The sequence below is a fragment of the Lucilia cuprina genome, chromosome 6, assembly GCF_022045245.1.
Source record: "Lucilia cuprina isolate Lc7/37 chromosome 6, ASM2204524v1, whole genome shotgun sequence".
Classification (NCBI taxonomy): Eukaryota; Metazoa; Arthropoda; class Insecta; order Diptera; family Calliphoridae; genus Lucilia; species Lucilia cuprina.
In genome coordinates this window covers 39662757-39677614 of record NC_060954.1, presented here as the reverse complement: position 1 = coordinate 39677614, position 14858 = coordinate 39662757, and the positions used below count along the sequence as shown (strand labels likewise).

Below are 14858 nucleotides of genomic sequence, written 5' to 3'. Positions count from 1 at the left end.
CGGACGGACATGTCTTAATCGACTCAGAAAATGATTCTGAATCGATCGGTATACTTTAAGGTGGGTATTGGACCAATATTTTTGTATGTTACAAACATCAGCACAAACCCTCCCCACTATAGTGGTGTAGGGTATAAAAAATGAAATTCTCATTAAAAATTGTATTTTTAACATAAAGTTTAAAGAACAACCGACTTCGGTAAAATTTTTACTAAAATTTGAAAGAGAATATTGTACTAAATAAAAAAAATACAATCTGATCCAAAAAAGTACACTTTTAACTCCTTCACGTATATGGGTCACCGGTGTTCTAAGATTTAGAGCATTTAGATCTCACAGCTACAGTAAATAGTTATTTTTAAAGAAAGAAGAAGTTATTTTTTAGAATTTGATGTCACTACTTGCTAAAAAGGATATCCTTGGACAACACTTTTTCCGTTTTTAATCAAAAATTATCATTATATGTCATAATAAAGTGTGTGGTGAAGTCATATCCATAAAAAGTCCAGCGGTTTAGTTTTGTGCGTGAAAGGGTTAAGTGCGGTTTTGTACAATTTGAAAATTCCATTTGTCGTCCCTGGTCCTTCTATATAATTTGATTTTTTGTCAAGATCAAATTTTGATTCGTAATTCCAAAATAAAAGTGCGGTTGTTGTTGTAGGAGCGACACGTGTAAAGTCGGTGTGGCTGGGTTGACAATCCTTGGTCGTTGTTCGTTAAACTCCGAGTCGTTGCGGCGCGAAGAACCGATTGTCGTGGGAACGTAAATGTGCGGTTGTTTATAGCGTTTGTTCACTGCACATAAACCGTCACTCCGTTTCGACAGCACCACTTCACTCACCAGAGAGAGCCAGCTTGTAACCATAGGAAATATCAGGAGATTGTTGAGTTTACCGCCTCCCCCCATTTCTCACTAAAGTTAGATAGATATAAAGAAACTTCTAAAGATACTGTTTCACTTAGCGGTTAAAAGATAAAAACATCTTTAATTTAAAATCACTAAAAGAAACTTCAAATGTCTTTCCTAGGAAATCTTAACAAATATTACATTTTAACTAATTATTTTAACAATCCTTTTTCTCAAAATCCTTTTAAGATGACAAATCATGAGTTAAAAATGATGTAGTTTTTAATGTTTGTATTATTATTTAAAATCCCTAAAACAAATCTCTTAAAAACAGATTTCTATATGTTTTCTTTTGTCTCATTTAAAGTTTAATAGTTATTTTTTCTTTTGTCCTTTTAGCAATTGTTACTGTGAAAATACAGTTTAGTTTTTTTATATAGATATTAATAAATATGTTTGTAGGTTTTTCAAAAACCTATAGGTATACATTCTTTTTATTACAAAAAAATTTCCATAATTTAGACTTATTAGAGTTAAAGCTAAAGTATTGAAAAGTTAAAGTTTTTGTTGTCGTTAATAGTTATAAATAAAAATGGCAAAAATAATAATAATCATAAAAAAAGAAAATATTTTTACTATTCGTGTATAAAAGTTTATAAAAAGGTACGTACATTGTTTTTATTTTAAACATTAAGCAGAGAATAAAATAAAAAATATATAAAACTAAAAAAACAGCACCAAATACATTAGTAAATACAGATGAAAATTATACTTTAAAAGATATAAATAAAAATATACATAAATAAAATAAAAAAATATACATAAAAGTATAAAATATATAAAAAATTAAAAAAAAAATACAAACAAAAATTGTTAATACTAATAAAGATTTTTTTTAAATACTGTTTATAACAGTATTCTTGGTATTATACTTATTTATACAAAAAAAAAGACAAGAACATAGATTTCATCATAAATTCTAAAATAAAAATTAAATTAAAAAAAAATTCACTTTAGGAAAGTTAATTTTTTTTCTGTTTCGATTTGTTTTCAAAGTACAAAAATAAATAACAATACTTAAGTTCAAATGTGCAAATATCACTTATTTTTCTAACATTATCATTTTAATGTTTGTTTTGTTTTTGTTTTCTTTTAAAGGAAGAGGAGTACTAGTAGTTTTAGTAAACCAGTGTGGTAGTAGCTGTCACAGTAGTTTTTCTTTTTTTTTTTATCGCGAAACCAAGGGAGTTTCTTTTGTGCGCTTATATTTATGGCAACGGCGTACAGTATTGCTCCCCGGTCTCAGACATACTCAATTGTGTTTAGCTCGTTTACCAAACATATAACCCTTCCAACGTTCGGCAGTCTGTGATATAATTGGATCTGAATCGATTGTGGCCAAGAGTAGCAATTGATTAACATGCGTAGCATGATAATCCCAACGTGCTAAATTTGGCGCAACGCCTAAACTTAAATGTCGCAAATCATAACTGGTACCCGAACCAGTGTCGTAGAGAAGTAACATTTTCTTAAGGGATATCATGCCCTGATTGAAAAGTTTACCCGCTTCATTGGCAATATTCGAGGGAGCCGTAGAATTAAGATCATATAAACCCAATAGGGAGTAAATGAAGCCATTTAAAACAAACGAAGCTGGAGTAGTTGGATATTCTTCATACCTGTAAAGAAGGGGTTAGATAATGGGGGTTAAGCTAAATTTTGATTGATTCTGTAAAATCTAAGAAACTAAATAAGGAATTCTACTATGAAATGGTACGCCCAATATGAATAAAAGTTAAAGATTTAAAAATTCTTCATAAGAATTAAAAATATAGAAAATTCGAACTTAAGTTCAAAAAAATTTTAAACTTTTTTAAATAATCTATAATTTATGTTAAAAATGTAAAAATTTAATTTAAACTTAACATTAATTCGAATCTAAGTTTTAAAGCTAAATCCAGTTTAAGAGGGTTTTAAAAAAATATCGAAAATATTAACTTATGTTCGAAAATTTTTAAAAATTAATTTAAGCACGAAAAATTCTTAAAGAATTATGTTCGAAATCATGTTTGAAAATCAAAAATACAGTTCAAAATTAGTTTCGAAGTTATTTTTCCTAAATTTCGAAAATTCAAAACATATGTTCGAAAAAATTCAAAAATATTAAAATAATATCTAAACTTAGAAAATACCTTCAATAAACAAATTTTATTTAAGGAATTTTTTTTATAATTTTATAAAAAAAAGTTTTTTTTTTTAATTTCGAAAATTCGAACTTATGTTCGAAAAGCTTTTAAAGTTGTTAAAACAACTACTAAAGTCTACATGATATAAAAATAGAATTTTAGTTTTATTCAACATCAATTTCAGCAATTTCGAAGTTTAAATTTTTGAAAATAATTTCAAAATTTTTAATGAATTTTAAAGTGAAATTTGAAAACTAACAAAAATTTTAAATATTTAATAATCTTTAAAGCTTGACAATACATAGAAATATAGTTTTAGTTTTATTCGAGTCCAATTTTTTTAATTTTTAACTAACAAAATTTTCAAAATAATTTCAAATTTTTTTTAAGATTTTAAAAGTTCGAACATGTGTTCGAAAAGTTTTAAAAGTTGTTAAAAACGTTAATTTAAAAGTATTTTCTATATAATTTCCAACTTAAAACATTTTTTTAATTTCGAAAATTTCAACAAATTTCAAAATTTGAGGCCAATTTTAAAAATAATTTCAAAATTTTTTGAATTTAAAAGTAAATTTGCAAAGTAATTTAAAAATTAAAGCTTTTAGAGCTTAAATACAGTTTTATCTTATGTCCCATAATGTTTTAAACCTTTTTTATGATTTCGAAAGTTCGAACTTATGTTCGAAAAGTTTTAAAAACTGTTAAAAAAAACGTTAATTTAAAAGTATTCCAATGTAATTTCCAACGTTTTGGAACTTAAATAAAATTTTAACTTATTTTCGGCAATCTTTTTAAAACATTTTTTTAATTTCGAAAATTTCAACAAATTTCAAAATTCGAGGCAAATTTTAAAATTTTAAAAATAATTTCAAAAATTTTAATGATTTTAAAGTATTTACAAAGGAATTTCAAAATAAAAGCTTTTAGAGCTTATTTGACAGTTTTATCTTATGTTTCAAAATGTTTTTAACCTTTTTAAGATTTTGAAAGTTCGAAAAGCTGAAAAAATAACTTTAATTCAAAAGTATTTTCTATGTATTTTTCAATGTTAATGTTTCAAACTTAAATAAAATTTAAACTTATATTTGGAAATCTTTTTTAAAGACATTTTTTTAATTTCGAAAAATTCAAATTATTTTCGAACATTTTTTAAATCCCTTTAAATTTTTATAAAAGCATGATATATGAAAGATATAATTTTAATTCTCTGGAGGTAAATTTTTTACATTATAAAATTTCAAATTTAAGTTTAAAAAATTTCGAACTTATGTTCGAAAATAATTAAAAGCAGTTAAATAATCTTAAAAACCCGACAAAACATAAAAATATCATTTAAGATTTATTTGAGATCAATTTTTTAACACTTTCCGATTTCAAAAATAATTTTCAAAATTATTTTCAAAAGTTGATGTTTTTTTTCAACAATATTCCTTTTACTTACCAATAATATTTATCCATAAACTGCGCCAGCACACCACCATCTTTCGATAATACTCGATAAGGCTTTAAACCTAATGACGCCGCTTTTAAGTACCTTTTATCACCGCCCGAATGCCAATAGGCTCTCGCCAACACTGATATAGCATGACCCTGACCCATGGCAGACAACCAACCGGATCTCAATTCGGCAAAACCATTTAAACTACGCCTCACTGGATTGGGCCAGCCACCAGTACGTAGATCTTGATTATTAACAAACCATTCGGCAGCATCGTAGAAATGAGCCAAATGATTGTACGTCGACAAAGTAATATTGTCAAAGAAACCAATACCCATTAAAGATATCGATACAATACGTAATTCTGAACGTTTAATTTTAATGCCAGACTTTTTAGGACTCTCCATGGCCAGGCCCTTTTGTACATCGATATGAAGATCACGCGTTAAATGACGCCATTTATTAAGGGCCTGCACACTCAGGCCATAATAAATATTCTCATCTTGTACACTTAACAGCAGATCGGCTGGTATATAATGAACACGATAAGTACGTTTTGTTTCGTGATTTTCTACCGTCACCATTAGACTACTACTATTTGTAATAAGCAATAAATCTATATTTAAAACTAAGTCCAAAGTTTGATCTATATTATTAAGTGTTATAGCGCTATCAAAATCTATGGCAGTTTCATATTGTATAACAGATGAATTAAATTTCGGATGCCATTTGCGTGTAAGATTACTGCCTTTTGGTATGGACCAAGTATTTAACACATTATCGGCATTTTCAAGAATCTAAGGAGAAGATTAATGAAAATTGTTTTATTAATAAATTTAATTCGAACTTTAAACTAAATGAGAAAAACTTACTCTTATTCTTGGCTCTGGTTCTGTAAGATTCTTACTGTAATGTGACAAAGCAAACTGAGCTATTTGTGTGGGATAAAAATAGCCGCGCTTTTCCCATTGTGTACTAATGGGTACACCATCGGCTGCACTTATACATTTAACACGATCACGTACCTAAGCCAAAAAAATTAAGAAAATAAATATCTTAAACTGAAGTTTTTCTTTCATTCCACTTACCTCTACATTGTAATTTTCAAAATACATAAACAATCCTCGAGGATCATATTTACCCTTTGGTAAATTTATTTTCGCCGTACTATGCATCCACATAAACTTTGCTGCTGGTGCTTGTACCTCATTATTACCCTCTATAGCTTGTGGTGAGGAGGGATTACTCATCGAACCCGATATATCAAAATAATTACGTATAAATGAAAATGGCACATAGATCTCATGATCTTCTTCATCACGTTTACAACGTATTGTATATTCTTGATTAATTAGGCACTCTATATCTTGTAGAGGTGTTAAATCACTGACATCACCATCAACTAGCCCTCCTCCTCCTCCACCTTCGCCTAAATTATTATTAAGTAAGTCACTATTGCCGCCAACGGCATACAATTTACGATCCCATCTTTTGACCAAATCATGGGGAAATGTAAATTCTGCACAACGCATATAAACGGCACAGGTTATAACCACCACAGCAACGGTGAGTAGCAAAAGGACAGCTTTTAAATTTAAACGCATTATAAAGAAGAAAATCGGTTCACGCTGTAAGAGAAGAAAACAAGAAATGAATACAAATCTACGAAAAAAAAGTAAATAATAATTAAGCCAAACACTTTGCACGCTTGGTTGGTTTGTTTATTAATTTTATTTTATTTTATTTTTAATTTTACTGTTATCAGTGTCATTATCACATTTATATATTGAAATATAATAATAATAAAAAAGAAATATTGTTTATTGATTATGTGGCGTTTGTTTGAAAATGATGAAGGTGTTGAGATTGCATACTTGTTAATCATGTAATGATAATTTTCCTTTTCAAATAACTAACAATGTTTTCACTTCATAAACTTGTTTTTTTTTTTGTTTTTTCACTCAAACAAAATCTTTAAAATTGTTACACTCGTTTTAACATCTAAATTGGAATGTTGTTGATAGTAGACTAACATATTTATGCAAAATAGTTTCGGTGAACTCAGAGAGAAAACTGTGGTCAAGTAATTAAAATACTATTAGTTATGCGTCCGGCATATTTTCTAAATTGAATCTGTAGTATTCTAATCTTTTCTTTTCATTCCTGTTTATCTGTCTTGCATGTATCTCTTGGGTTCTCGCGTGTGTGTGTGTTTAGGATGATTAAAAATTTTGGATTTTTTTTAACAGGTAGCCAGCCATTCATATCAAGTCAATTATTACACATAAATAATAACAAGAAAGGGTCATAATATTGAAAGAGAAGAATAATGGTGTGTTTGTGTGTTGTGCTGTTAAAAGGTTATAAAATAATTACATACAATAACATAAACTAAAAATTTATATCTAAAATATACACGCTCAATATTATACGAGGTTGGTTTTAGAAAATTTTCATAAGAAATTTGATAAGATAAAGTAAAAAGTAGGGTATCTTTAAAATATAATTAACAAGTTTTCTTAAACAGCTTTCTAATCAATTTCTATTGATTATTATTTTTAAATAAAACTAAAATAAAATTTGAGAATATTTTTTTAAAGAAGGTCCACGGTGAAGAATCTAGTAAAAAGTTTAAGAATCCATTTAAAGAAGTGATTGAATTTCCTAAAAATCTCTTGTAGATTTAGATGTTTAAGTAAAAGTTTATCATGAAACCTATTCTGACAGGTTGAATTGTCCAAAGAAGTCCTGCTTTTTTCCTATTACTGATAAAAGCCCCAATAGAGCCGCGTCGAAATCGCCGACAAAATTCGTAGACTGTAAGTCTTGTACGAAATTGTTGTAACAATTTGCCTGTAAATTTATGTTCTTCCCGGTGGAAAAAACTTACAGTTGATGCAACTGTTGATACAACTATTGATACAACTGTTGATACAACAGTTGATGAGTTGAAAATCCATGTTTTAGGAAAAAGTCCGGTTTTTGTTGTAGCAGCGACACGGGTAAATTCAGTGTGGCTGGTTTGACAATCATTGGTTCGTTGAACTCCGAATCGTTCCAGTGTGAAGAACCGATTGTCGTGGGAACGAACGAACATTGAACAAGTCCTGTAAGTTATCTTGTTTCATTTTACATCAAGTATTGGTGTTTGATATTTAATTTTTATATTCCAGAACGGGTTAATTATATCAGAAAATCTCTCTATGCTGTCCCTTTCATTTATTTCAAGTTCAAATCGAATCTGATTAACTCTTCGCAACCTCATTACCGTGAACATTGCAGTGTTCTGACACCCAAACGATTCTCATTGTTTCATAATTTCCTTTTACAGCCAATGTATCCTATGACATTCCAAGGCTCTAAGATCAGCTTGTTCATTAACATAAATTGTCTTAACCGAGCCCATATCGGATTTATTTCGTGTCTTTCCCTTCGCTTTCCAGATCTATTGGAAGACCTTTTTGTATCGGTATTAGCGATGTAGCAATGTAATGTTATTTTAATGTTTACAAGGTCACTTGTGATGTACTACTAGTGGCACTTGTAATACCAAGAGACTTACATCTTTCGAGTTTTATTGAAAATTTTAAAGTCCATTCCACTTTTCGAATCGACATCAACTACTCGTTCTAAACGATGTGAAACAGTCTCCCTGTGATACGATTTCTAGTTATTAAAATCGAATTAAATTGGATCTAATATAGAAGTTAGTTTATGTTCCTACTTGCCCCCGGGGGCATGTTACCTTGATAATAGACGCCATCTTGGTGTTATAGCAACCCCGGGGAAAAGAGAAGTCCGACTTTACTAGAAACTGGTGATGTCATTTCACTCTTCGGATATTCCTTGGAATGATTTGACATAGGTTTGAAACAGTGGTTTATTGAGGTGATGTAATGTTTTTGCATCTCGGCAGTCAAGCAAGTCAAGAGATTATATAGCTCAAATACTTGAGCAAAGTGCAAGTATACTTGAGCAATGTGCAAGTGTACCGGAAATTCCATATACGTAAAGTGCACCCTGCATGAAAGATAAACAACCAGTGTATGGAAAAGACCAAGCTGAAATTGGCCGTCAAGACGGGTGTTCACGTAAAGCACTTCGATTTCATGTCTTGGCGGACAATGACATACTTTTATGAATTTTTCTTATTCTGAATGAAACTTTAATATGGAAAAAAATTAATTTTCGACTTTTTATTAATACTGTCGCCGTTAAGAATATCTTCTGTACGCGTAAACCCCAAATTAGATGTTAAAGATGCGATGCATACTGAGCGTTGTATTAATTTTTTTGGTGAGTAAGCGAACAACCAAATTATCCGTAATGTGCAATAACATATTTTGTATGAACTTTTTTTTATTTTGAATAAAAATTAAATTTGGGATAAAAGTCATATTCACTTCTCCAAATTAGAATTAATTCTGTATTCTATTATTGGTCAGAAGATCTTCTCACTTCATGGCTGCTATCGATCTACAAAGCATGCCTTAGGATGTTATACATCCCTCATATGTGGATGAAATATAATGTGGTGTTTATTCCTAAAGGGGGAAAGATATCACATACCAAACCAAAAGACTACAGACCAATCAGTCTTGCGTTTTTTTTCTTCTTAAGACTTTTGAAAGAGTCATTGATGTACACCTGAGATTAACCATCCCCACGGAATTGATCTCAAAATCAAAACATGCCTATACCAAAAGCAAGTCTGTGGAAACTGCTCTACACTCGCTAGTGGGACATGTAAAAAGTTCACTAGCGCATAAAGAGTACTCTCTTGTTCCCTAGTTTAACCGAAGAATGCCGTTTATCTTTGAATGAGATAACGAGACATTCTAGGATAACGCTAATATGGGTCCCTGATAGTTGCTATCTTTAGCTGACAAACTTGTATCTTGATTGGATGAGCTATCGTGAATATCATAAATTTTGTCAATCGAACCGGATGGTTTAAATATAGAAGTAGAGGGTATCACAACAGGACCGCAACTAGGTGGACCCATGTGAGCCACTCATGCTTGGTTGAGTGGCTGTCCTTCTTTCCTAACCTAACCTATTGGTCAGATGAAAAATATCAAATGGAATGAAGTATTTTATACACATTTTTTGAAAACCAAGTCACTTCAAAACTCTATTCACAATGGCAGAGTACTCCGCTCTGTAGTGAATTAAAACAAGATGTTAAATTTTAAACAAGTAAGAAAGTATAGTCGGGTGTGGGCGACCATATGATACCGTACACCAGTTTATCTTTTTATTCCCTTTATTCTTCAATATTCCCTTATTCCGATACAATTAATGGATGAAAAACTAACTTCACCTATATGGGGGTTAGGGGCATATATGGACCAAGCCAGATAAGATTTTGTGAATATATTTATATTTACATAATATTTTATTGTGTTGAATTTCCTCGCGATATTGGTGTTAAGTTAATTTCGGACATTCAAGTAATTTTCTGAAGGGGACATTGTATGGGAGCTAAGGTAAAATGGGGCCCGATCATTATGAAATTTGGCAGGGTCATCAAGACTTCTATAAAACTAAGTTGTGCCGTATTTTATCGATATATCCGTATATTTAACATAATTTTGAGCTCAAAAGACCCTTTCAGGGAGGTCTGTTCTATTGGAGCTAGGTGAAATAATGGACCGATTTTAACCATTTTCAATAGGCTTCGTCCTTGGGTCAAATTATACGTGCGTGCCAAATTTCATCCAATTATCTAGAAAATTGCGACCTTTACCTTGCGCACAAGGTTTACATGGACAGTCAGCCAGACGGAAGGACGGACGGACATAGCTTAATCGACTCAGAAAACGATTCTAAGTCGATTGGTATACTTTAAGGTTGGTCTAGGTCGAATATTTTTGTATTTTTGTATCATTATATCAAGAGCTTCTAATTCCTTAATATTAATAAATATAGATTAAGAAAAGCATCTAGTCTTGCAGCCAATGAAGTCGACTCCATTCTCACATCCTCCTTAAGAGATTGTTGTCGTTATTTCTCTTTTATATATTTTCCTACTAAACGATAAATTTACTTTTTAAAATTTATGTTTAAATTCTCACACAATTTACAAAATAGAATATAAAAATGCAATTTGAATTATTTACTGAAAATCTTTTTTTTTTTTTTAATTTTAATATGTAAATTCAAATTGAACTCCAAAACATATTCAAAATATTTCCAACACCCAAAAACTATACACATGACCTTGTTAATAGTTTGTCTAATAATAATAAAATGTTTTATTTAAAAAAAGCAGATGTTTTCTTTTTAGTTATCTAAATAATGTACAATAATTTTGGTTATGTATGTATGTACATACATATATACAAATATGTATAATTACATTCCAATATTAAGTCTATACAAACTAGACAAAGAAGCATAAAATTTAACACAATTAAAAAATAAAACAACAACAACTAATGTGGTTATTATAATTTTAAATATTAATAAATGTATAATGTACCAAGAGACAATAATGGGGGTGATATAACATTATGTATAAGTAATGGTTTAAACAGACAGTGTTATTAAATAAATAAAATAAATTAATTATTATTTTAATAGCTAAACTTATACGAGACAGTATTTCTTTTGGAGGGTTTTTTTAACACTCTGTCAATTGTTGATTATTTCTCCATATGATTTCATTTTCTTGTTGAATAATAAACTTTAAACGTATATCTTTGTATAACATAAATATGTGGCGGAAAATAAATATTTGTAAAGCTGTTTAATAAGTAAATTAAAAATAATTATGTTAAAAAAAAAAATTAGAAATATAAAATTACATATAAAACTAATAATTACCTATACCAATTAAATAAGCAACAGCTTCCAATAGCTGATGTTTATGCTCGGCAACAGTTAATATAACAATCAAATAAATAACATCACATATAATCCCTATAATAGTAAAAATAATCCATGGAATCATCAATAAATGATGTTTCTTTAATTATAAAAGAAAAATTTAGAAATTTCCATAACATTTCCAAATAAATCATCATCATACCTTAACTATGCCAAATATAAGTAAACTGGAAACTATAGACATAACCAAACATATCACTAGATATATTATTGGCAAACTTGTGCTTTTATTTTGCAAAATAAAAAATACGCCACCAATAATATAAAAAATTACACTTAAACTAGCAATAGCTAAACCAAACACAGAACTATTGCAATATTTCATAACTTTTTACACAATTTTTATTACAAGTCTTCTCGACAAGACAAAAAAACAACTATAATATTTATAATCAAAATGAAAGTGTAATTAAATGAAAAGAAGAAAAAAATTTAGGAAAAAAGTAAATAAACATTTGTAAATAAATAAATACAACCGATTTTCATTGCCATATGTGTATTATAATTTTTGACGTATAAGTACCAAGTGTAAACATTATAATTCCATAAAATGAGAGCAAAATAAATTACTTATTTGTTTTGGTAATAGAAGGCAATACGTTTGGGGCAAATAGATTTGTTGATTTCTTTATTTTTTCAAGTTCAGGTACAATTGTTCTATGATTTCATTTTTTTATATAAATAGACTAAAAATCGTATGTATTTTTATTGTTTTTCCGTGACTGGAAATACAAATCTATAGAATGCTAGGGCTTGTTTTATAGTTGATCAATTATTTCATTTTAGTACTGATTGTCTGTTAAAAGAAATAAAAAAGCAAATGCCTTAATTATACTTTTTTAATTAAAAGAATTTGTTGCCCTTCGGATATGCTGAATCTTAAGTAGCCTTGACCTATAAAGTCTCCTTGGCTTCTCCTCCTTCGTTTGGCCTGTATAATTAATATCTCGTAGAGGGGCACATGGCTTCTACTACACGTCTACTTGCCGAACGACCTGTTTACGGTTTCTCCCAAAGGTCCCCTTTGGATCATCTTGGCCTCTTTAGTAGGGGATGTTATCTTAACAGTTTGACTGTTAGCAAGCTAATCATCAGACAGAGATAATTCTCCAGCTTCTGTGTGGCCCTAGTTACACCAGACGAGTCACTTGACAACACCAGAAGACCCTCTGCGTCTAAGCGGTCAGTACCTGCCATTCATGCTCAACAATTCTGGCATGGAGGTCAGTAGCAGTAACGTCACAGTCACCGTCCTCCCATGTACTGTCTAACTCCCCATTATCCTTGTTTAACGTGACGTCCGTATTGTCTTTCCCTAACAGTTCGATCACCCCTTCCGTCGTGTCTCTACTCTCATTATTTTTAGTTTTTGTTACTTGTTCCTCTATTTTAAATCCCACGAGTATGCACGAACAGACTGACGATCCAAGCAGTGACGGCGTACGTGGACTAGGCAACTACGTTATAACAGCACCTTACCACGACGCTAACTAATTAACTAAATAACTAACTTACTAACTAACTAACGAACTAGCTAACTAAGTAAAATGTCCTAACAAACTAACTAACTATCTAACTAACTAACTAACTAACTAACTAACTAACTAACTAACTAACTAACTAACTAACTAAAATGTCCCCTTTTCCCCGTGGATCCGTGCCTGAGTTAAGGTGATATTTTATCAATTCCTAAGAAATGCACCAGCTTTCGATTGGGTTCCTTGTGCGCTCCTTTACCAATATCTCCAATGGGAATCGAGCACCCGGCCTTCAGTCTAACAGACTAGGCACATGAGCCCAAAGTTAAGACTTCCAAAACACGAACTAAGAAAAGTCTTTAAGAAACTTCTATATTAATCTATTGTTAAACAATTGTGATCGCTCAGCCACAATCCAGACACGTTTTTCTTTAATGAAATTCTATATTTATAAATTCTATATATATAAATTTCATATAAATATATGTAAATTTCTATTCTTTTTAATGTATTTAGGTCACTTAAAACGTGAAACTCGTACATTTTTAAAATATTATGTTAATTTTATTTTTTTCTTTGTACCGATCCTCGTTTTTCTCATATAAATGGTTATGTCATTCTTGTTTTGGGATTTCCCATAAATAAAGGGTGAATTTTTGAATATGTTGGATAAACAAAATGTACAGGGCCTAAAAAGAGGTATCATGAAGAAACTTGACAATATTATTATTCAAGACATGAAATATAAAACAATCATTGTATTAGCTGTTTAGGATTCCTTAGGAAATAATTATTTACCCAGAATATTAAATATATATGGTTTAATAAATATATTTCACGCTTAACATACTAACGAAGTATATACTTAATACATTTACTAAGAATCCTAAATGTCCCTTAAAATATTACATTGCAAAGTATTAACAATCAATTAGTTCATATCAGTTTTCATATTAACTCTAACTGGATTAATTATAACCCTAAATATACTACGTGACAGGTGAGTATGAAAGCATTTAAGTTCTTACAAAAGGAACACCCTTTATAAGATTAAAAAACAACAACAAAAATGCATCAGATACCTATCTAAAATAAAGCAGGTAGTTGAATAATGAAACGCTAGCAAAGACCTTTTTGACATCAATGAATAAAATAAGGGGATTTATAAATAAAACGCACACACATAAAATCTAATAAAGAAAATTAAAATTCCATAGAATTGAACTTACCTTTGAATAATACTTGCGTTTAACTAGAGCAGGGTTAATTAGGCTCTTCTTATGTGTCGTATTAGTGTTGTTGCTGCTGCCGTTACTGATATTGTTATCGTTGTAGTTGTGGCTATTTTTAATGGAATGCGTTGTCCGAGTAGAAGAACTACAGCTTGTTATAGTTGTATCTTTATTGATGCTAGTAGGATGGCTCATTAAAGAAGCTACCAAGGAGGTTTGATCACTGTTAACATCTTGTGCTTGAGACTCATATAAATAATAATTTTGCGACATTCGTTGCAAACAATTGTTGGTTTGTTATAAAAAATAATCAATTACTTTTGTAAATTTATTAAAACAATATTTTTAGAAAAAGCAAAAGAAAATGTTACACGCACTATTAAACTATTTTGTTGTTTTTGTTGTTTTGTATTATACATAATTTTGTAATTTTTGTGAAAATTTACACATTTTGTTATTTTAAGTAATTATATTATGTTTCAATTCACACACACATATAGCGATTAAATAAATAATTAATTTTTATATTAATACTGTTAGCACTTAAGATTTTCTTTTAAATATTCGCTTTTAAATTCTGTATTTTTCCAATTTCATCAAAAATTTTTTCTATGTTCTTCATCCGAAAAAAATCGCAGATGATTTTGACATTTCAATATTGTTTATGTTTTTGACCAGTGATGGTAATTTTGATATTTTTCTGTAATATTGATGTCAGTTAAGCGAAATATATTTCAGTTGCTTAATGGTATTCTAGCGATTTTTTCAATAGTAAAATTCAACATT

At 29.7% G+C, this 14858-nt stretch overlaps 1 protein-coding gene across 2 annotated transcripts; it reads right to left on the bottom strand.

Annotated features, from left to right (window-relative positions):
• Nucleotides 1-1298: 1298 nt before the first annotated feature.
• LOC111679193 (D-glucuronyl C5-epimerase B) lies at nucleotides 1299-14485 on the bottom strand. Of its 2 annotated transcripts, none has more exons than XM_023440719.2 (5): nucleotides 14070-14485; nucleotides 5560-6099; nucleotides 5344-5496; nucleotides 4475-5268; nucleotides 1299-2526 (listed from the first exon to the last, which is right to left on the bottom strand). In XM_023440719.2, exons 1-5 carry the CDS (start codon nucleotides 14343-14345, stop codon nucleotides 2160-2162), a joined length of 2130 nt encoding a protein of 709 aa, XP_023296487.2. In that variant the 5' UTR covers nucleotides 14346-14485; the 3' UTR covers nucleotides 1299-2159. The 2 variants fall into 2 exon arrangements, with proteins under 2 accessions (XP_023296487.2, XP_046809528.1); XM_046953572.1 differs by lacking the exon at nucleotides 14070-14485 and adding an exon at nucleotides 6228-6324.
• Between the last annotated feature and the right edge of the window lie 373 nt (nucleotides 14486-14858).

Bases quoted from the DNA above. Each gene is read 5' to 3' on its own strand.
- LOC111679193 (XM_023440719.2), bottom strand. From the start codon at position 14,345: ATGTCGCAAAATTATTATTTATATGAGTCTCAAGCACAAGATGTTAAC. The intron at 5,497-5,559 runs GTAAGTGGAATG...TTTTTGGCTTAG, and splicing joins TTGAAAATTACAATGTAGAG to GTACGTGATCGTGTTAAATG. The intron at 2,527-4,474 runs GTAAGTAAAAGG...CCTTCTTTACAG, and splicing joins TTTATGGATAAATATTATTG to GTATGAAGAATATCCAACTA.